This window comes from Podarcis bocagei (genome assembly GCF_964188305.1).
Source record: "Podarcis bocagei genome assembly, chromosome: 7".
NCBI lineage: Eukaryota > Metazoa > Chordata > Lepidosauria > Squamata > Lacertidae > Podarcis > Podarcis bocagei.
This window is the reverse complement of record NC_138132.1, coordinates 33,428,001-33,450,230: the sequence shown is the minus strand read 5'-3', so window position 1 is coordinate 33,450,230 and position 22,230 is coordinate 33,428,001. Positions and strand designations below refer to the sequence as shown.

Below are 22,230 nucleotides of genomic sequence, written 5' to 3'. Positions count from 1 at the left end.
GGAAGATGCCAGGGCTGGTCTGAGACAGAAGCTGATAAGAATGATAAGTCATTAATGGAAGCAAGTCATTAACCCCTCAGTGAAAACCATCAACCAGGTAGGAGGCTCCACTGGGTGAGGGCAGGAGGCTGCCAAGGTGATGGGGGATGTGCCTATAGGGAAAAGGTGTCATTTTACACAAGGCTTCAGTTTTTTCTGGCAAGGGTCTTTGGGAAGGAGAAGGGTGGAGCCACAACTCAAGGCAGAGGCCATGCAGGGCAGAACCATCTTGGCAGGTTGGGACAGAGGCACTGAGAAGTTGTGCAGGATGCTTGGACTCCAGTGTTGCACTGCTCTGGGGAACAAGCCCCTCTTGAGATGTAATGCTCTGAACTCTCTCCAGTGCAGACCCAGGTGTAAATATGTGTACAAGAAACCATATTTCTTAAAGACACTACTCTCCACTGTGCCTTGATTTCCCATAGAAAACAGAACCCTAGGTGAGCACCTGGAACCCTTAGGATCTTGTGCAGCTATTTGGTGGAGATTGGGGTGGGATGCAGCAATAATTATCTGGTTTTGGGGGACAGGCCAGGTCCCCATCAGGCCACCAGAAATCTCAGCTGACCTTTCTCTCTTCCACCTGAGAGATTAGCTGGCAAAGAATCACAGAATTGTAGAGTTGGAAGGGAACCAAAGGGCCATCTGGTCCAACCTTTGCAATGTGGGAATCACAGTATCGCCTCCACTCATTTTTCCTGCTTTTTAAAAGGGTTCTGAAATCTTTAGGGAGCTGAATTTTGCATCAGGGCCACGTTCTGTGCACAGAATCCTGGCCCATGCACAGCCCTAATTGTAGTGGCAAGGGATCCTCAGAGCCCATGCTGCAGCCAAGATGCTTATGAACCTCCAGCCACCAAGCCTCCCTCCCTGGCAATGTCTGTGTTGCTTCACTCAAGGCACCTTCCTCCTGCACCTTTGCCTGTGCAGTGTGCTGCTGTCTATCAGTATTCTAAGCCTTGCATTGCATCCCTCCCTGGGCAGGTATAAGGGGATTGTTCCTTGTGATCCAGGCTGTGTCAGATGCCTTTTGCCTCATGCAGTCCCCAGAGTTCCGTTGCTCCAGACATCAAAGGCAAAGGGGATCAAGGAATATAATGGCTGCAATTGCAGGCATAAGTGACATTTCGGCATCGGACCAGATTGTGCCTTGCGCCCATCCTGGGGGAGTGGCCTGTTGAACGCCTCTTGATCCCCTGGGTCCCCTGAGGGAATAGGCACAAATGGGACTCAACAAGAGAGTGCATGAACCCTGGCTTTAGCCTTTGTTGCAGACAAAACAACAAACATTACAATCACTATAATATCAAGTGCAGTAGAGTATAAATGAAGCAAACAGCAACAAATTCATCAAAATAATACAATTCAATAATTGGAATCCCTGGGGTGATACAGTATCTGGCGTTGTCTCAAAATACAGTGCACAGTAACTGGACAATTCAGATACTTCAGCACCACCTAGCCTGGACAGCTGCCCAACCTCTGGAGAGCAACATGTCAGCCACCCCTGGTGTAGGTTTTAGTCGCAGCTGGTTAGGAGGAGGCAAATAATGGCAAGGGAGTAAAGGGGATCCCTCACCCCTGTGGCTTTCGCTAGATCAGCCCACTGACCTACTTGCTCTCGCTTCCAATTCTCAGGATTGTCTGGGGGAGCTGTGTGTGTGCAACCAGTTGCTGCCTAATGGTCCCATACGTGTGCTCTGATGGAATCCTGCCATTAAAATAAATAAATTCTAGAGGTAGTGCCAGGCGTTCCATGCCAGATGTTCCCTGAGCCTCGGATAAAGGCTTGAAACTCCTTCACACAGTCCTGTTATCTGACACAAGTTGAGCTTTTTGCACTGGGGTCAACAGCTCTCTTAATATCTGGCTCCTGCTGCAGCTGCACTGCTAATGGGTCTGTCGCTCAGGTGAGAGCTGCTGAGAGAGATCTGGGCATCCTTCCGGCATTCCAGGTCATTGGGAGGAAAGTGTGGAATGAGTCAGCTGCTTGTGCCTGGGGCAGGCTGACCTCCCCCCCCCTGCCTTGACTGTCTTCTGCAGCTACAGAAGGACTGTCAAATCCTCCTCCCTCTGGTTGGCAAAGGGACCCTGGGATTCTGCAGAGGGGAAACCAGAAGACCTGAATTCTGTGCTCGAAACAAGTGATGTAAATTTGCATCTCATGATTTACATCATTGCATAATTTGTGGGGAGTGTGTAAGGAGGAATTGCACAATTCGGAATGTAGTGTTCAGCGTTGTGTGTGTGTGTTGCAGTGAAGAAGGATTTTAAAAGCCTATTTGGAATGAAGGAACATGCAGAGACAGAGAACCATGCGAGAAGGAGCTATGAGGAGTGGGCTGAGCTAGTGTGGCATAATGGTTAGAGAATTGGGCTAGGATTTTGGAGGCCAGAGTTCAAATCCCTAGTCAGCCATGAAACTCACTGGGTGACTTGGCCCAGCCACCATCTCTCAACCTAACCTACCTCACAGGGTTGTTGTGAGGGCAAAATGAAGAGTGGGAGGGAGGAGAAACATGTATGCCAACTTGAGCAGCTCCAGAGAGGACCCTCCTGAGAAGATGAGAGCAGTGGGGGAGAGGACATGAATGTGTTGCACCAGTGGAACACTTGCCCATGCCACTGTGGATGCACCCTTTCAAGGAGGTGCACAGAATCCCAGTTTGGTACTGTGCTGCATGATACAGATTAGGCCCTGTGCTGGTTTCCAAATAATTCTCCCTGGGATATCTTTTTGGGGTGCATGGGTGGGTACTGTTTTCTGTAACTGCACCCGTGGAGGCAAAGAGCAGCTGGGAGGCAAAAAAACGCCACACAGGGGCCCACTCTGGATCAGCAGCTCACCCCAGGACCAGGACTCTGTATTGCTGCTTTCCCTTCAAAATAAAGTGGCTTGGTTTGTTTATTTATGAAATTTCTATTCTGACCTGCCTCCCAAAGGAGCCCAGGGCAGTAAACACAGAAGTGATAAAATGATACAATTATCACATTTTAAACAATTAAAGGCATATAAAAACCAGCTTGTTAAGCATGCTGTTTGAAAAAGATACAGAACCTCCCTGCTTTGAGTCAGCATGGGGGCTGCATCACCTACCTTCGGACTGCGTCCTGGGACTCACTTGGATACCTTCCTTTCGCCATGGGGTTAGCTGACCCTCTTGGCTGGCCTTTGTCACACAGTTCCTCTACAGCAGAGGTAGCCTGCATGTTGCTGGTCTACAACTCCCATCATTTCTGGACCACTGCCCATGCTGACTGCAGGGGCTGATGTGAGCTGGTCATCCATCAACATGGGGAAAGCCACAGGCTCCCCTAATGCTGCCCTATGGGAGCCATCTGCTATCATGCTTTGGATATCCACCCCCCCAACCTGGCCAAAGCAGCCCAAAGGCATGTTGAAGGTGGAGCCTGGACCATAGGAGCCAACTCCTAGAGGCTGAGATCCTTCCCCACCCCAATAAATTATTTGAGGGGGCCAGGGGCTCCCTCAAAGTTGATGGGCATTGCCATTCAAATGGTGTAATTGCACAGCGTCGTCTGATTGATTATGTGGAATGGGGCTTATCTGAGCTCCCAATTATTTTATTCTAGTTGCCACCCCCCCCCCGGCCTTGACAAAATGTGGTGGGTTGGGGCAGAGCCTGGGCAGAATCTGGAATGAATGGGCTTTTCTTCCAGTTCTTCCATTTGCAAGGTTGAAGCATCCCAGATTTATAGAATCCCATTAAAAGGCAGCAAATTCTCCATCACTGGCTGTGCTGTTGTTTTTGCCAAGCCCCAGAGCACCTTTGCTCCAACTCTGCTTACCTGACAAAACATGGCTTTGTTGGTTGGATCCATAGCATGCTCGCTGGTGGGCATCTCTGCTTCCCAGCCTACTGAAGATACTGTACTTAGCAGCGAATGCTTTCCTCCGCCTCAGGGAAGTTGTCAGGCTCTTCCCTGCAGCTAACCAATGTCAGGTAGGCCACTGCGTCTTCTTTCTTGACCTCTTTCTCCCCCCTCCACTGTGCAACTCCTTCTCTCACTGGGCCAGAGCAGGGATCAGAGCAGGCAGAAACGATCCTGAGCCATCAGGAGGAATGACTGTCAGAGGCTTGCTCTGTTGGAACTAATTAAAGCAAAGAGACAAGAAGTTGGGAGAAGAGTGCCCTAGGGGAGCATTTTGCTGCTGCTTCCCCCACTTCATGCAGGCCAGCTTGACAGAGTAGAAAGATGGCAGGACATCCGTCTTCGTGGAACAAATTGTGGGGGAGTGGGGTGAGAGAGGGGTCCCCAGCTGTGTGTTGGGTCTAGGCCAGATTTAGACTCAAGACAGGTGTATGGATATATTTGTCAATTTCAATTTAGGAATGTAGGAAGTTGCCTTATACAGAGTCAGTCGGTCTATTCAGCTCAGTATTGTCTACACTGGCTGGCAGCAGCTCTCCAGGGTCTTAGGAAGGTTCTTTTTCCACCTCTACCTTGGAGATGTCAGAGGTAAAACCAGGCAAAAGCACTTTGCTGTGGACCCTCTCAACTTCTCATTTTTCCAAGTGTAAGTTCCGTTGGACACATTTCTGCATTAGTTTGTCATTTTTTAAAATAAATAAATTGTAAGATACACATGTTTGTGTGCACACATTTTTGCAAGTAATTTTCCACCAATACAATGGAATATGTGCCTTTATGCCCACTTTCTCCTAGTATAATGGTGTATTTTTGTACACTTTTTTGGTTGGAGAACTGCACTGCAAAATTCAGAGAAGTGCAAATTTCAAAGGATGGCTGCATTTCAGTTTATAGATAGATTCAGGAGGTGTGAATTGGGAAGGTTTGCATAAAACCTAAACAGAACCAAATTTCTCCGCCTTCCCTAGCCCAGGACCCCTGCGACCTGTGGCTAAAGATCCACGAGCAAATGATCCTGCTCTGTTCACCAGCCAAGATCCCATCTCGGCCAGGCCAATCCAGAAGCTTCACACTGCCACCAAATTTCAGGAGCTGATGCTGCTCACCCTTGCTTCCTGTGTTGCCTTGCTGAGAAAGTCCTGCATGTCTGCCATGGAATTATGTACAAAAGCCGAGGTTCAATCCCCAGGTTCCCTAAATCTTGGAGATCTGTTGCCAGTCAGTATAGGGAATACTGAGCTAGATGGACCTGTGGTCTGAGTCTGCTTCCTATAACCTGAACCACCAAACTCTCTCTGTTAGTGATGGTTGTTGTTTTAAGCTCCTAGGCAAACAGCACCCAGGGTTTAAAATGTGCATGTACACACACTTACTTTTTTCTACTTTGGCAGTCCACCCTGAATTGCAAACACTATTGGTTTTTCTTGTCTTTCAGAGCTGCTCTCGGCTTTACTCTGGGAGCAGCAAATCAGCTTTCACGTCAGCACAATAGGTGCGAACGTGAACTTTGCTCAGAAAATCCTAATGGTTATGTATCTCCAACCCTCCATCAGGGCTAATTGTCTGGAAGTTCAGTGGAAATTCTCTCAAGATTAGAGATGGGGAAGAAATTGAGACGGGGAAAACTGAGAAAACCAGAACAGAAAGAGCCATCCATCCCTACTCAGGAGGACAGATACGGTTTTGCTGACTTTAACAAATGCTCCCAAGCAAGCAGTGGGTGGGTTGGAGTGATATAGCAGGCAGAGACTTGGATAGAAGACGTGAGTTTAAATCTCTGCAGATGCCAGAGCATTGGTTGGCCCTGCATACCCAGGCAGCATCCTTCCCTCCACTTAGCCATACCCTATAGGGTCGTTGTGATGATAAAATACAATAGCCCATTGAACACCCTTGGGAAAAGTGCTAGATGTAAATGTAACATAAATATGTGTGTGTTCTTAGCTTTTGCACTAAGAAGTGCAAGTTATTTAGTTGTGATTTCTGCATTGCAGGCAGTTAGATTAGGGGCTTTCCACACTTTCACTTGCCCCATGCCTAGAAAGCAGGGGTCCAAGCAGTTTCCCCCTTGTCCCGCTCCTTTTCTAGGGAAAAACCCGCTCTTTAGTGCTTAATTGGAGCAAACATCAATCCAGCAGAAATCTGAATTGCCATTTGCTCCAATTGAGCTCTAAAGGGCAGTTTCCCCCGGGAGAAAGCAGTGAAACAAGAGGGAGTGTGAGTAAGCCCTAGTTAACCCTTTGGGTCCCTTCCAACTCTACAATTCTATGTTTCTGAGTGAAACTGAATGGTGTGTGTGGTTCCCTCTGCCCATTTTCTGCTCTATAAATTTAGGAGAGTCAAGTGGTAAAGCTTTTCATGGCCTTTACCAGTTCAGGCTGCACGTGGTGGTGATGTTGAAATTTTGTATTATACTTCAAAGCAACTGGAACGTTTAATGTATCCCTGTGGTCTAAAGCCCCAACTTAGCCAGCAGTCAGGGATGAGAATGGAAGTTGAAGTTCCAACAAAACCTGGAAGGCCACAGGTTCTCAATCCAGAAAGATGGGGAAAGGGAGAGGGTGGGGTTTGTTTGTTTTTTTGCAATGAATCTGCTGACTAGTTTGACCCCATTTCTGTAATTGTCTAAAACCCACAGCAATTTGCACGCACATAGAGCATGAAGATCTTTAGCAACCAACACAAATGTTTTAGACGCCAGCCCTGTACCCATTTCTCTGAGTACAAGCCTCATTGAACTCAATGGGACTTACTTCTGAGTAGCCATATATAGAATTGCACCTATACAGTCAAATCTAGTAGTGCAGACTTGGCTGCTCAGCCCATCTCTATTTTTTGCATCTATCTAATCCTGTAAATATTTTACTCTCTCTGTGTTTGTGTGGTGTAGCAGTAGGTTCCTTTCCCTGTTCCACTGTGTTTTTACCAGTGATTTGAGTTAAGTTTGCCAGCCATATGTTGTGAACTACAATTCCCATCTTCCTAGACCATTGGCCATGATGGCTGGAGCTGATGGGAGCTGAAGTCCAGTAACAACTGGAGAACACCCAGGTTGAAGAAAGTTGGGCTAGACTGGGTGATTGCTGATTGTAAATCCCTTTGGGGCCATGAAGCTCGTTGAGTGATCCTGAGCCAGCAGGCATTAAAGGGGCAGGCATTAAAGGGGAGAAACCCAGTGCATGTCGCCCTCTTCACCTTGGAGGAAAGACGTGACACATACATACAGACATATCTGTGTGCCACTTTACCATAGTTAACACCATGCTCAAGGAGGTTTATAATATGCGGGGGGACAAATAACAAAAGCGGACATACATACATACATACATACATACATAAATAAGACACATCAAAAAGTGCATGACCAAATTGAATGATTTCCACATAAATAATAATAAGATCTAAAAAGAGAGATACACAAAATTAATAACAGCAGCAGCAACAAAACCCAATACCCCAACAGAAGAGTCTATTATGTTTTTATATGTGTTGGAATTTGCTCTGAGTGGCTGGGCAACTCAGCCAGATGGGTTGGGTATAAATAATAAAATTATTGTTATTAAATTATTACCAGACACAGCTTCTCCATTCAGTCAGAGCCCTGCCCTCCGAGGCCAGGTGCAAAAAGGCCTGCAAGGCAGGGAGCAGGTCTTCCAGGTCTCACAGGCAAGAGGGGCTCAACTGCAGTGAAATAATAGTTGGATCTCTCTAACTATTAAGAGTTTCAGGGAGATACTTCTTTGCTCCTCTGTGTCTTTGGGGGCTGCCTTCTTGAGCTTGGAGCATCTCCAAATAATTGCTCTATTGCCCCCATGGTCCCTTCTGCTGTATTGGATTGCCAGTCCCAATCTCCCTGGTGTGCAAGGGCTGAGCAGGCATGAATGAAGGGGAATTGATTTTCTTATCTCTTTGGATCTCCCTCCAGCCCTTTCCCTCCACCTCTCTGCAGACCTTCGACCCCTCCTTGGCACCACTTTACCTTCTCCACACATCTCTTTGCAACTGTGTGGCTCCAAGGTGGCCTTAAACCCATTATGTATTCAGAGCCCTGACTTAAGAAGGCAGCCCCAGCCTCATTACTTTATTAATGAGTTATCAAAAAGCTGTTTGAAGGCTAAAAGGCTCTGCATGTTGGATTATTTTCCAGAAATCAAGTATCCCCTCCAAAAAAGATCCTTTAGCCTTGCTTTAAAAAACAAAAAAAGCCTTGGAAGCATCCTTACTTCTGTAGGTGCTGGTGTGGGGAAGGTGTGCTCATAGGTTTTCATTCCCCATGTTATTCAGCACCCTTTGCAGATTTTTTTTCTTAAAAAATTCTAAGGCAGGGGTGACTATTCTTTGGCCTTCCAGGTGTTACTGGACTACAACTCCCATAATCCCTGACTGTTGGTCATGCTGGTGGGGGCTGATGGGTATCAAAGTCCAACAACACTTGAAGATCACATGCTCCTTGACCCTGGTCTAAGGCGTCAGCTGACTTACTATACCCTCCTGCCCACCTGAAACTAATGAGTTGGGATGGGAAATGGGGCCCTGGTTAATTCAGGGGCTGTCAAAACTCTCTTAAAAACATCTGATTCATCCATTGAATGCGTTTAAAAATAACCTTTAGCTGAAGTAGGCTGGTACTTGAGATGAAATGAATTTGCTTCCCAAAAAATTCCTCCCAATTTTGATGTCTAATCTAGTATTCATCAGGTGTTTTCTGACTATTTCTGTATTAGTCCGAATATTCGCCAAATATTAGATCTCTTTTTATTTTATTGCAGTCTGGGTTAAACCACAGAGCCTAGGACTTGCTGATCAGAAGCTCGGCAGTTCGAATCCCCGCGATGGGGTGAGCTCCCGCTGCTCGGTGCCCGCTCCTGCCAACCTAGCAGTTCAAAAGCACGTCAAAGTGCAAGTAGATAAATAGGTACCGCTCCGGCGGGAAGGTAAACAGCGTTTCCATGCGCTGCTCTGGTTTGCCAGAAGCGGCTTAGTCATGCTGGCCACCTGACCTGGAAGCTGTACGCCGGCTCCCTTGGCCAATAAAGTGAGATGAGCGCCCCACCCCCAGAGCCGGCCACGACTGGACCTAATGGTCAGGGGTCCCCTTTACCTTTACCTTTAACATTTGACAGTACTGAAGGGCTGACAGTCAGTGGCTTTCAAGAGTCCATGGTATTCAATGACGGGCATGTGATCATTTTTAGTAGTAACAATTTAAGGCTTCAGAGATTTCATATTTGACAGGGCCACCATACTCGAGAGATGCCAATGAGTCTGACACAGTCAAATGCCAGGGTTTTTCTGGCAAAATTAAACTAGTTTCCAGTCCCTGGTGATCCCCCTCTCTTGGTCATTTATGATTGACACTGTGAGCATCACTAAAGCTCCGCCTCTTCATCTGCACAGCCATATTCTGGGTTCTTTTCCATTCATGATGCTTGGTGTAAAGTTGGGAACCAGCTGTGCATATATTGGGAGAGCAGGGGGAAATGTGGAGTGCTGCTGTATGTTTTATTTCCCTGACAACAGCTTTGCATTCGGAGTACACCTGAGCATTCATATGGAAATTAGAATGAATTTAAATACAATTACAAGAAGCATTGTGTCACAACAGGGCTGCATTCCATGTAACAGCATGCTCAAAAGGCAGAAGTAAGAACGTCCGTAAACCTTCCTTCCGAATGCCTTTGGGAAATAGTTTACTCCATTTGCTAGGATATAAAGTGCTTTGTAAAAAAATGACAACTGAAAGTTCTTGGCGGAAGGTGGTGATTTTTCAGATGACGCTCCAGGGAGCCTGACGGTTCCTCAGAAATTTATCAAGGGTTCCTCAAGGAGAGGATCAGTAATGGCGGATGAACTTCCCTGGAAGACGGTTTATGTGCTGCTGCCAATCTCCCATAGCAGCACACAGTATCTCTGGCAATATTCACAGCACACTCCCTGCTCACTCAGAACAGTGGCACTGCACTGGCCAATATCCCCTGTGAGCAGAGGGTGCCACCTCAAGCACTTCCCAGAATCCTCTGCAACCCACAGGCATTCCCTATCCACCACAATATTTTGGTCTCTGGCTCAAGATCTGGGGTGAGAAACCTTTTTTCATGCTGAGGGCAGCATGCACTTTTCCTGAGGGGTGCATGCCAGCAATGGGCAGTGCCAGAGACAAAAGTAAGCACAGCAACAGATGAGGCTCTTTCCTTTCTAGAGTAGGCTACATCCCAGTCATGCAACAACCAGTATTTTCGATATATGTACATCTAGTAGTCGATGGCATGGTGGGGCGGAGACACTTACCTGACCTCCCAGACGTTGAGTTGCTGCTGATTAGCAGGAGAGAGGAGGGTGAGCCAGTGAGGAGGGGTGCACAGTTCCAACACACCATCAGAAGCGCCTGGTTGGTGCACCAGTGCATTTCCACTGCATCGGCCTCGTAGTGTCTTTCCTGGTAAAAAGTCAGGTAAGCCCCTCTACCCCATCACACTGTCCAATTCAGTGTGGGAATGTTCAGGGTGGCAGGAGAGGATATATTGTTTATTGATATCCTTCCTAACCTGTGCTAGTAAGTTACTTTACTTAGCAGAGTTACATTCCCCTTTTTACATGCACAGCAGATAGCTGGTTGCAGGCTCGTGTGAGCCTCTCGCTACTATACAATTCAATCTGTCTCAGATTGAATTGTATGTTCCTGGTAAGTTCCCTTGAATCCCTCTTAAAAGAATAAAGACGCCACAATCTTATTCAAAATCAATAAAAGAAGTTTACTTACATCAGTTCACAGTTGGATCCCTGAAAGCAGACTTAATTACAAATATGTACATGTGGATCTACCCCATATGGGGGAATAATCCCAGTGCTTCTGCTAGCTGAGAGCTAACAGAGCAGTTCTAGCTAAAAACTGCTCAAACGAAGAAGAAAGTCAAAAAGAAAGAGGAGGTGCTGCATGACTCGTCCTTTTGTTACCTGGACAGGTTAGGTCATGCCCACCTTCTATCACATACAAAAGGAAGGAGGCTCCAGCCAGGAGGAACAGGAAGTTTCAACTGGCTGGACCAAACTTTCCCTCTCATGTCTTTTCTAGCATTACAAGAAATGTTGTATTTGACTGCCTCTCATGGATCACATCCCACATTCAGCATCTTCTCTTCTTCCAAGCAGGCATCATGACAGGGACAAGGACAAATCCTCACCAGGCAAAAGTGCTCAAAGAGGACTTGGAGCAGGGCCAGTGAGGGTGACAGCCTGGACGAGTGGGCATAGGACCACAAGAAGCTCTTCTCCACCAAGTCAGGCTATTGGTCCATCAAGCTCTCCAGGGTTTCAAGCAGGAGTCTTTCCCATCAGTACTTTGAGGCACCAAGAATCTAATAACTTCTGCATGCTAAGCATGTGCTTTGCCACAAAGCTATGGCCTTTCCCCAATGGCCTGTGGAGACCCCTGGCGGCTATAAGGCTGCATTCAGGACAGAGGCCTTTCACCCCAGTTCTAGATGTATTGATTCTTATTTGATTAGGAGAACTTGCTGAATCAGGCCAGTGGCCCATCTAGTCCAGCAGCCTGTTCTCACAGTGGCCAACCAGATGCCTGTGGGAAACCAGCAAGCAGGATTTGAGGACACGAGCCACTCCCCTTCTGTGGTTTCCTGCAGCTGGTATTCAGAAGTATTTACTGCCTCTGACTGTAGAGACAGAGCATAGCCAACATGGCTAGTAGCCATTGATGAATTTGTCCTCTCCTTTTTTAAAGCCACCCAAGTTGGTGGCCATCACTGCCTCCTGCGACAGCAAGTTGTTGTGTCTGTGCTGTTGTGTCTTATGATTTGTGTGGAAGCACACAGCTCAGGGTAACAAGCCTGCCACAGCTCCATTGACCCCTGAGCTGAAGTCAAGGTGTTCGTTAAAAGACCCTCCAAGGATTAATTAGACTGCCTGACCAATAAAGGAGAAGTGATCCCCTTGCTCCTGTCCTTGAACCAAGATGCAGCCATTAATTTGTGTCTATAGAGAGAAATCAGGTTGAGGGGTGGACCAGGATGTGACCACAGAAGAAAAATCTCTCTCTACATGCTTAGCAGGAACAGGTGGCATAGCAGGGGGAAATCTCTATCACAACCCTTAACATTTATAATTCCCTGTTGACACATATCTAAAATTCAAAGTCAGTGCTTGAAGATGTGGAGCAAGGCAGGGCAAGTTTGCAGCAGGCTCGGAATGTAAGATGTACGATTGCTATGTGAACGGTTACACAATGGCAGCCTGTGCTGCTATTTCACATCTGTTCCATTGCCAGCAGTGTGATGGTTTTTCCTCCAAGAACACAAGCACCACAGTCTCTTCCTAAGGAGCTTAGTTTAGGGAATCAGATCCTGGACAAATCCACCTTTCTTTGATGTGTTGCAAGGTTCCACAATGACCAATCCAGAGAGGAATGTGGTGGGAGGAATTATTTTGGAACCACATTGAGGGATGGTGAATTGGGCCTTCCACGCACACCACTTCATCTCCCCAGCAGCCCAAAAGGTCTGGCTATGGTTCCCCTAATCCATAAGGGAACAGGCTCCATGGACATGCTTGGAGACACTCTGTGTTTCACAATTACTTCATTTCCCTTATTATTCAATGTTTTAAAAGCTGGCATCAGTCATTCAAAACCAAGTTGAACCCAAGAACTAATAACCTTCTGCTCAAGTTCTGTTGATGGGACCATCTTCATAGCACTAGAACAAAATAAAAGCCCTGTTGGATCTGGCCACAAAGCCCTTTTGGCTGCTGACAACTTACTCGAGATGCCCCAAGAAGACCATGAAGAAAAGAGTCCTTTCTTGTTGTTTTCTCCCTAGCAGTCAGTATTTAGAGGCAGACTGCCTTGGATCATGGAAGTTCTATTGACTTCTCATCATGACTGATAGTCATTCATAGACCTATGCTCCCTGGCTCTCTTTCTCCCTAATTCAAGGATGGGGAGTCTGGCTCTCTGGATGTTGCTGGGCTCCAACTCCCAGCATCCCTGTCCACTGGCTGTCCTGGGAGTCGGAATCCAACAACATCTGGAAGGGCCTCAGGTACCCCAGCCCTGCTCTGACTTCGCCTCCATCCCCCTGAAGGCCATCTAAGCTAGGCAAGGGAGGTCTGCTCTGCCCTCACACTGCTTATTTCTCATGCTTGCATGCACATTTTTCAACGTGGCTGCCTCCTTGACAGCAGCTCATTTGTCTCAGTGTCAGGAACTACCTTTCAGGCTCTAAATTTAGAAGGAGAGGTGCTTCTGTTTCTGTGGGGCTCCTGTGTGCAGGATACACCCTCTTTCACACTCCCCGGGCTATTTCTGCTCGCCACTGCCTAGTAGCAACATAGCAGGTGCAGGCTGAGTGTGACAGTTTGTTGGGGAGCCGAGGGCTCCGCAGAGACAGTGGACTGCCAGAGCCTCTGGTTCAATCCTGTTTTGGGGGCTATTTTGATTGGGTGGGTTGAGTGGTGAGGAAAGAAAGTAGTGTGGTGCAGTGGTTTCAATGTAGGACTAAGACTTGGGAGTTCGCACACGGGTGGAGGGAAGTACTGGGTTGTGGGGGAGGGAGGCGAAGGGATTAATTGAAATTGTTAAAGATTGGTATAGGATTTAAGAGATTTAAATTTTTATAAAGATTCTATAAGGAAAGCAGAAAGCAAGAAATATCAAGTAAATATCAAGTATCGGAGAGGAGATCAGTGTAAATGAAAACATGAGACTTATGGTTTTGTTACATATGATTTTATTTTGGGGTTGTCTGCTTATTTTGGAGTTGTTTGCTATAAAGAATGTATGTTATGTTATGTGAATAAAATAATAAAGGATTTGGAAAAAATAAAAAACAATAAAAATAAGACTTGGGAGTTCAAATCCCTGCTCAGCCATGAAGTTCACTGCGTAACCTTGGGCCATTCACAGTCTCTCAAGTCTAGTCTGGCTCTCATGGGGTTGTTGTGAGTATAAAATAGGTTGAAGAGAACCGTGCTCTTTGAGCTCTTCGGTTGAAAGGTGGGGTATAAAGGCAATAAAACAAATAAAACAATAAATACAGAGCTGGAGCCCTTCATGTCTGGACACAATACTGGATTCGATTTGTAGCAGACCTACTGGAGTGGCTTGTAAGGCCAACTGAGGCAGAGGCTGGCCTAACCTGTGTGATATCCCAAGCACAGTGTGGCCCAAAGATGTGCATGTGTATGCATAGATGCAAATGTAGACACCATAGAATTCTGGAGCTACAAGAGACTATGAGGGCTATCTAGTCCATCCCCTGCAATGCAGGAATCTTTTTGCCCTATCTTGGACTCAAACTCACGATCCTCAGTTTAAGAGTCACACGCTCTACTGGCTGAGCTGGGTGTGTTAAGCTGAGCCAGGCTTTCTAGTCGGGCCAATAATCCGTTTGGCAAATGAATCATTCTGGTTTGAGATATGGGTTCAGGATTCCATAGGCCTGGCTCTCCTTGCAACTCTCCCTGCTTCTTTTGGGCGTAGGGGTTGCCCTCTCTGCCTCCCTAGACTCTGCTGCCCCTACCACCACCCCATACACAATGCTCTGCCTCAATCACACCACACAAGTTCCATAATTTCAAGTGATAATTTTTGCATGCATGCATCTTCCATTACAGTTAAAAGGTGAGAAGCCTGTATTGTGTCTTGGTGAAATGTATCCAATTCATCTCTTCCTCATTGGAATTAATTCTTTTTTTCTTTTCCCCCTTCCCCTCCCTTCCAGAATTTCCCATAATTTTGCAGTTCCCACAATTTGCAGTTGCAGACCCTGCAGATTTCACCTTTTATCTTTCTCGGGGTGAAGAGGCAACTCTAGCCTGGCTCTCATTTTGTGTCTGCACAGGGGGCAGCATGAGTTGTGGCCCTAGATGATGGAATTGCTGAACTTGAGCCCCATGCCCTCTTCGGAGGAGCAAGGCAAGTGAGAGGTGACATGGGAGAAGTACATGGCTTGGAGAAAGAAAAGTTTCAGGACAAATTAAAGATAGTTCTTTTTTATTCAGAACATAGTTGAACTATGGAACTCTCTCCCACAGGAGGCAGTGAAGGCTACCATCTTTTAGACAAATTCATGGAGAAGTAGGCTATCAACAGATACTAGCCATGATTGCTATCTTCTGCATCCATGGCTGAAGACAGGAATGCTTCTGAAAACTTGTTTGCAGGAAACCATTGGAGGAGAGCACTCTTGTGCCTGGGTCCTATTTGTGGGCTTCCCATAGTCGTCTGGTTGGCCACTGTGAGAACTGGATGCTGGACTAGATGGTTTGGCCTGATCCAGCAGGCTATTCTTTTGTTCTTTAGCTGATGGACTTTGCACACGGACTCTCAGGGCAGAAAAATCAGAGGAGCTGGGTACCCAGACATTTAAAGCAACTCTGGTGCTTCCTCCTGAAAAATGATTTTATGCTGGTGCCCTGGCACTGGAATTGCTTCTTTCAACAGCCATTCTGCTGTTGGGAATTCTGCTGGGTTTCCATTCCCTCCCTGGATTGGGAAACCTCTCAGCTTCCCGACTCCACATCCTGCAGGGTTTATGAGGCTGAGGTCTGGCTCTTTATGACTCTATAAACAGCACTTACCCGTGGCCAGCTTGTTCGCACTTAACGGCTTGGTAGATTAAAACGAAAATGCGGCAAGGGGGTGGGGGGGTGGGGGGGAAGAGAAGAGAAGAGAATTCTAGAGGGTGAGTGTAAATGGGTTGTTCCTCTGTACAGAAGAGACGACACTCCCCAAACCGTGAGAAACTATGTTATGGTCTCTGCAGTTTGGCTAACTGGAGTTTAGAAGCCTAGGCTTGCATGCTTTTCAGATCACACTGACCTCCTTCATGCTTCAGTTTTGATGCTGGAGCAGTGGCAAGGAAGGAGGTGATTGCTGTGATACCCGTCTGGGCAGGTAGCAAAGTCGTACTTCCTTTAACCACAAAGAAGGAAACTCTAGCAAGGAATTGGGTTGATCCACAGCTAGAAGAAAATATCATGTGGGATTGTACATCCTGGGATTGTACCTCTTGAAGATGGAGGTGGATGTGGAGCATTTCATGTGTGTCATTCTCCCCCCCCCCAGTCAAACATTCCCTAAAGGAAATCAGGGAGAAAGAAGCTAGCCTCATGTTGTTTTTGCCATGTTAGTTTTCCGAGTATCCCTCACCCCTTCCGTGGAGAGTATGCAGTCATGCTGTCTCTCACTTGCTTTCTGAAGTGGCACAGTCCTCAGAAGGGCAGTACCACATAACGTATCATTATGTGATAATATTAGGGTTGTCATATATCTGGAATTTTCTGGACATAGCCGGTATTCAGCCCCCTTAAGCAGCTCAACAACTTTTGTGTCCGGAATTTTCACTTTTTCAAATATGGCAACCCTATGATAGCTCAACAATTAGTCATAGGCAGCCCCCCCCCCAATTAAAAGCATCCAGGGACAAATTCCTTGCTGTCTCTGCAAAAGTCATGTTTCCTGACCAGAAAGAGGCAAGCTGAGAAAGAGGCTTGTACAGAGAAACAACAGGCAGCCATCTCAGAGGGTGGGGTGCATTTACCGTTTTTGCAGTGTAAAAATACATGGGGGGGGTGAGTGTGAAATGTGGTTCCAATATACATTTGTGTGTGTGTTTGGGGGATGGGGCTTGAAGGAGGCAGACGTTTGGTTTCTGTTACTCAGCTGTGAGCAAAATGCAGTTCGCACATGCTTAGAGGTTTTTTCATCAATAATAATGATGAACTAAAGATGCTGTTATTTTAGGCCCAGCAAGACTTTACACAGAGTCAGCTTGGAGGGAGACAGAGTTGGATATCTGAATATGGCAAGGATGGAGTGGGGGGGGGACCCTGCTCTTGCTGGCACATTCAGGTCTTTCTACCTGCTCCTTGCATTCCTGGAGGGATGGGGAGAATTCATTTTGTTCACATTTAATGCAGTTATGCCTTATTTGCACTTCCCAAGCCAAAACACAAAGCAAAACACCACTGCCCTTCAAAATGCACACCCCTCAAACAAACAGAAAAAGTGCCAATAGCCACAGTGCCCCTATGTGTTGCTTTAATGGGGCTGTTTTATCACACATTTTAATAATGATCAGTTTTATAGTAATATCTTAATGGGTATATTCTATTGTTTTAAATATCCTGTGTTTTCAATTCTTCTGTATTTTAACAATGTTGTGCAATCAGTATTTATGTCTTGTTAAACTGCTTAGAAACCGTCTGGACATTAAGTGGCCTAGGAATCAATTAATAATAATTATAAGTATTGTGCAATAGTTGTGTACAAAAATATGTATGCGGGAAGGAATGCATGCAAAGCATGTCCACATTTTTGTGCAGAATTTTTAAAATGAAAATTGCATACAGATGTACGTATTGGGCAACCTGAACCTAAGCTTGGTAAAATGGCAAGCCAAGAAGAACCAAAATTGACAATTCTGTCCATTGTTACATTTCAGACAGCGAGGCTCCAGCTTGCCCCAAAGCCACAGTCTTTCTCCAGAGTTGGGATTTCCCCCCTCTAAGGACAGCCTGCCAGTTGCTGTGGCTCCAGGGTTAGCAGAAAGCACAGCCCATCCCTGACCATTATTTTTCAGCTCTAGCCCCCTTTTGCACCTTCAGCTTCCTGTGTTTCAGGGCTGGGGTGCAGGCCTTGGGATGGGAGATAAATTCCATTCACTGCGAATTTATGGGCAACCCTGTCTAATTCTAAGTCTCTGAAACATAGCAACCCTTCAAAATTCATGCTTTTTTTTGAATTTTTCAATGTGGTTCTCTAGCCACTCAATGTGTATGAAATTGCATATGCAAGTGTGCATTAAAATGCATGTGAAAATAACATACCACAAATGCATTATATACGTGAAATTTCATTTGCAAAAATGTGTATATAAGGCCAAACTACAAAGAAGGGCATGTATACAGTGGTACCTCGGGTTAAGTACTTAAATCATTCCGGAGGTCCGTTCTTAACCTGAAACTGTTCTTAACCTGAAGCACCACTTTAGCTAATGGGGCCTCCTGCTGCCGCTGCACCGCTGGAGCACAATTTCTGTTCTCATCCTGAAGCAAAGTTCTTAACTTGAGGTACTATTTCTGGGTTAGCGGAGTCTGTAACCTGAAGTGTATGTTACCCGAGGTACCAGTGTATTAGGAGAAATCGGCAGCAAAATGCTGCCAAATTTCCATAAGAACATTAAAAAAGACAATCTGCAAACTGGTATGAAAATGTGGAGAAATGAACTGGAAAATTGCTAAGCGGAAGAAACCAAAATTGTCAGATTTGAACAACCCTAGACTTGCAACTTTGAAAATAGATTCCAGGGTTAAGACTCTTCCCCCAGTTAAACTCTTCTTTTTCTTCTTTTAAGGGCAAATGTCATAGGATGAACCCTGCTGGACCACTCTTACTGTCTGTGATATCGTGTCTCCTGTGGCTGTCCCGGGGCTTTGACCCAGCTCCCAGCGCCTGCTCCGCCTTGGCCTCCGGGGTTCTCTACGGCTCCTTCTCACTGAAGGACCTCTTCCCCACCGTTTCCACTGGCTGCTCGTGGACCCTGGAGAACCCCGACCCCACCAAGTACTCCTTGTACCTCAGGTTCAACCGGGAGGAGCAGGTCTGCACCCACTACTCGCCCATGGTGCTGCCACTGGACCATTACCTCTCCAACGACACCTGCAGCCAGCCAGAAGTGACAGCCTCAACCCGGGAGGAAGAGGAGGAAGACGGAGGGGAGGTCAGGTTGGAGCTGTGCCAGGGAGGGGGCCCCTTCACCTTTTTCCACTTCGACAAGAACTTTGTGCAGCTGTGCCTGGCGGAGGAGCCTGAAGCGGCCACCCGGCTCCTGCCCCCTGAGGCCGTGGAGTTCCGCTTTGTGGAAGTCCTCCTGATCAACAACAACAACTCCAGCCAGTTCACCTGCAGCATCTTGTGCCGCTGGCTCGAAGAGTGCCTTCGCCTGGGCACCAGCCAATCCTGTGGCCTCTCACAAACCGGCTGCACCTGCCAGACCCCCCAGACCCTCCCGGCTCCTCCCCAATCCAACCAGACGCTCTCCAATGCTCTGACACCACCCTCGACAAGCAGCAGCAGCAGCAGCAGCAGCAGCAGTGATTGCTGTGTGACCGAATTGCATTCTGGGAATGCGAATGATGTATACTCTCCGGAGATTAAATACGGTGAGTGTGGATGCATGGTATGGGGTTCAGGCATTGGGGAAACGGGTCCTGCAGTAAACGTCACAGAAAGGGTCGCTTGTGTAAGTCTCTGCCCTTTGTATGTTCAGAGTGCTTCAAATAATTTTGAATCACTCACTGGTTCTACTAATGACTGGTGTCAGGGATGAGCTGAAATGGGATTGGGACATATTTTGCAAAAGAATTTACCCCTTGCAATGGGTTTGGTGATAATGCTATTTCTTTAAAAATATTTTCTTAAAAAATACTTGAGCAAAATATAACAATATTTGACCAGTCAACCATTCAAGTCTTTTTTTTATTATACCATGCCATGTGATGCATTGTGTAAAAGAAAGTGTGGACACTGAAGTATGGAGACTATGGAAGGGCTGACAGACATGCACAGCACATTTTGTTGGGTTGCACATCCAGGGAATATTTTTTAAAATTTTATTTCAAAAAAGGACAAAATAAAAAATGGTAAAGGTAAAAAGACAAAAGGCTAACAAAACAACCACAACATAAGTGGTCAAAAAGTCAAAATGAGATTTTTCCTCCAGAGAAAAAGACCAGTGCCAAGCTGACCAGAGGCAGGGCAGATCTGGAGGGCCAGGATGGTATCTCTTCCTCCTCCTCCTCCTCCTCCTCCTCCTCCTCCTCCTCCTCCTCCTCCTCCTCCTTGCTTATGCACTACAAAAGCAGCTCCACATCCCCACCCATCTCTCTCCACAAAATGTGATAGTGGACCTCACATGGAGACAGCCATGAGACAGATACAGGCAGAGGAAAAACACCGGAATGGACCTGCAGCTTCTGCCTATGTCCATCTCTGGAAGTGATGGTGGGGTGAATGGCTCCAGAAACAGCAGCCCCTCCTTTTCCCTTTCTGCTGCTACTGCTAGAGCCGATCACCCCACCACTTCTTCCAGAAATGGACACAGGCAGAAGCTGCAGATCCACTCCAGATCCATTCCAGGCTTTTTATTCTGTCATTAACTCTCTGGCTGCTTCCCTCCCCCTGGTGCCTTTGCCTTCCTCTCTCACTAGCCACCTCTTCCCTGGTCCATACCCTCTTCTCCTTGCCACAATCCACTGTTTTTGGAACAGGATGTGCCAGGGCACACCCAGCAAACCCTGTGCACATACCTATGGAAGGGCTAAACATTTGACCTGTTACTTGTGCAAAGATCCTATATTTGTGTGTTGTGTGAATGGGATAAGGGCAAGCAGGGAGCTCCTGTGCCAAAGAAGTAAATATGGCTTGAATCCCTCTTCTGAAGGAGCTGAAGGGTGTTTTCTTGACAGCTCCATGAGTATTGGAGGCTGGATCTGTAGGTACCTTTGGCCCCACCCACCACTAGCATGTGCCCCCTCCCCAGAAAGTTCTCACAATGGTGTGTGGCCCTCAGATTGGAAAAACTTCCCCACCTCTACTTCAGTGCCATTAATTAACTATGTCCTGTGTCAGAAAGAAGTATCTCATTTTTGTGTGTTACGGATGTGTTTTGTGGTCCTGAATTAACACCTTATGAGAGAAGGTGTTTCTCTAGTGCTCATATCTTCTGAGCTGGAAGGTGCTGCTTCTTAAGCGAGTCTTTTGGCTCAGCTGAGCCGCTCTTGCTTCTCCCCCGCTGACCTTCCACTCCCTGAGCTGGTGAGGAGGCAGAAGTGTGTGAGGAGGCCCTGTTGTCACTCTGCCTTGGCAGAGACATAGAAAACAATTTGCAGGGAAAATGACCCCTTTTCCCGTGGCAAATTACCCATGACTATGATGGCCCAGGTGCCTGTTATTCCAAGCCGGAATATAAAGGAGCTGCAATTCAGCCCGAGCAGACTATTAACCAGGCTGAATGAGGCCATTTGCTTGTTAGATGGTAGCGCAAGCTGAAAGTGGAATGAAACCTTTTCTCTCTGGTCCAGCGGACGACCGCCTGTGAAGTGATTCCCTTGGGAAAAGGTTGTTCCTCCAGCTCCACACCCCACCCCGCCTGATCTGGAGCCCTCTCTTGCACACTGGCCTAAGTGTGCCAGCCCCCTCAAGGTGGGGTCTCTCAAATGACTTCCCTTCCTTTCTGGGAGGGAATTTGATCTTTGCAGATTCTAATACAAACCAATATGATCCTTATCTCCCGAACTAAACTGACAATCAGAACTTAGCTGCCCACTGGTTTTCTGCTCTTCCTATATGCTTCAACACAGCCCCTGACTCATAAAACATAGCAAAATACATTTTGAAATGTGTGTTTTGAGAAATGGGGGCATTATTTCTTTTAAACTGCTTCTAATTACTGTATTTTTATATGGTTGTGACGTGCCCTGAGACCTTTTAGTGAAGAATCCCATGAAGAGATAACTGACAGTCATTTTTACCTTGAAGAAAGTGGCTCCTCCTCCTCTTCTTCCTTGACACGCCTTCCTTTACATGGTGGTGTATCTGGTACAGAGTGCCAGCCCCAGGGAAGCTTGCCGGACCCAATAAGCACCTACTTTTTATCCATACTCTTTGATTGCATAAACTGGTGGCTGCTTGTGACTTGTTGCAGCTGCGTGGCTGTGGTTTTGCCACTTCCCTTAGTTTCCAACATGCTTTTGACTGATAGTTGTTAGCTGATTTGAATTTTTTTTGAAAAAAACACAACAATTATTATTTGAGGCCTTTATGTTGTGCTGTTGAGTGTTCAAAGTACATCACATCACATCACATGAACCCGGGGATCTTTACAACAGAGTTGGGCTGAATGTGGCCTGTGTAGGAGTGCCCTGTGACCTTTGCAGGTTGCCCCCCTGCCCTCTGACCTGACCTCACTCACCTGACTTGCCACCAAATTCATTACAGTGACTCGCACTCTCCTCAGCCTCCTGAAAAGCTGTTTGGCAGGCTGCAGTGAACACAAGTAACATGTTTCTGTGGTGGGGGAGACATACTTCACTCATCTCAGCTGCTCAACCCCAAAGCTCAGCTTGGACTTCTGCCTTCTCTGCTGAGCTGCTGGGGCCGAGTGTCAGCGAGGAGAAATCTTCGGGGTGGGGTGGAGTGTGGGGAGAGTAATCTCCCAGCCTTCTGCTGTGGCAAGCATGTGGATAAATTTGCAATCGCCAGAGCCGCTATTGCTTTCGAAG

At 46.8% G+C, this 22,230-nt stretch overlaps 1 protein-coding gene across 10 annotated transcripts in view; it reads left to right on the top strand.

Annotated features, from left to right (window-relative positions):
• Positions 1 to 22,230, top strand: part of ADGRB2 (adhesion G protein-coupled receptor B2) — a 165,611-nt gene that overhangs the window by 29,033 nt on the left and 114,348 nt on the right. For all 10 annotated transcript variants that reach the window (XM_081200011.1, XM_081200012.1, XM_081200016.1 and 7 more), the window contains exon 2: positions 18,303 to 19,110. In XM_081200011.1, the coding sequence (XP_081056137.1) occupies positions 18,318 to 19,110 (793 nt within the window). In that variant the 5' untranslated portion in view covers positions 18,303 to 18,317. The remainder of the gene's footprint in view (positions 1 to 18,302; positions 19,111 to 22,230) is intronic.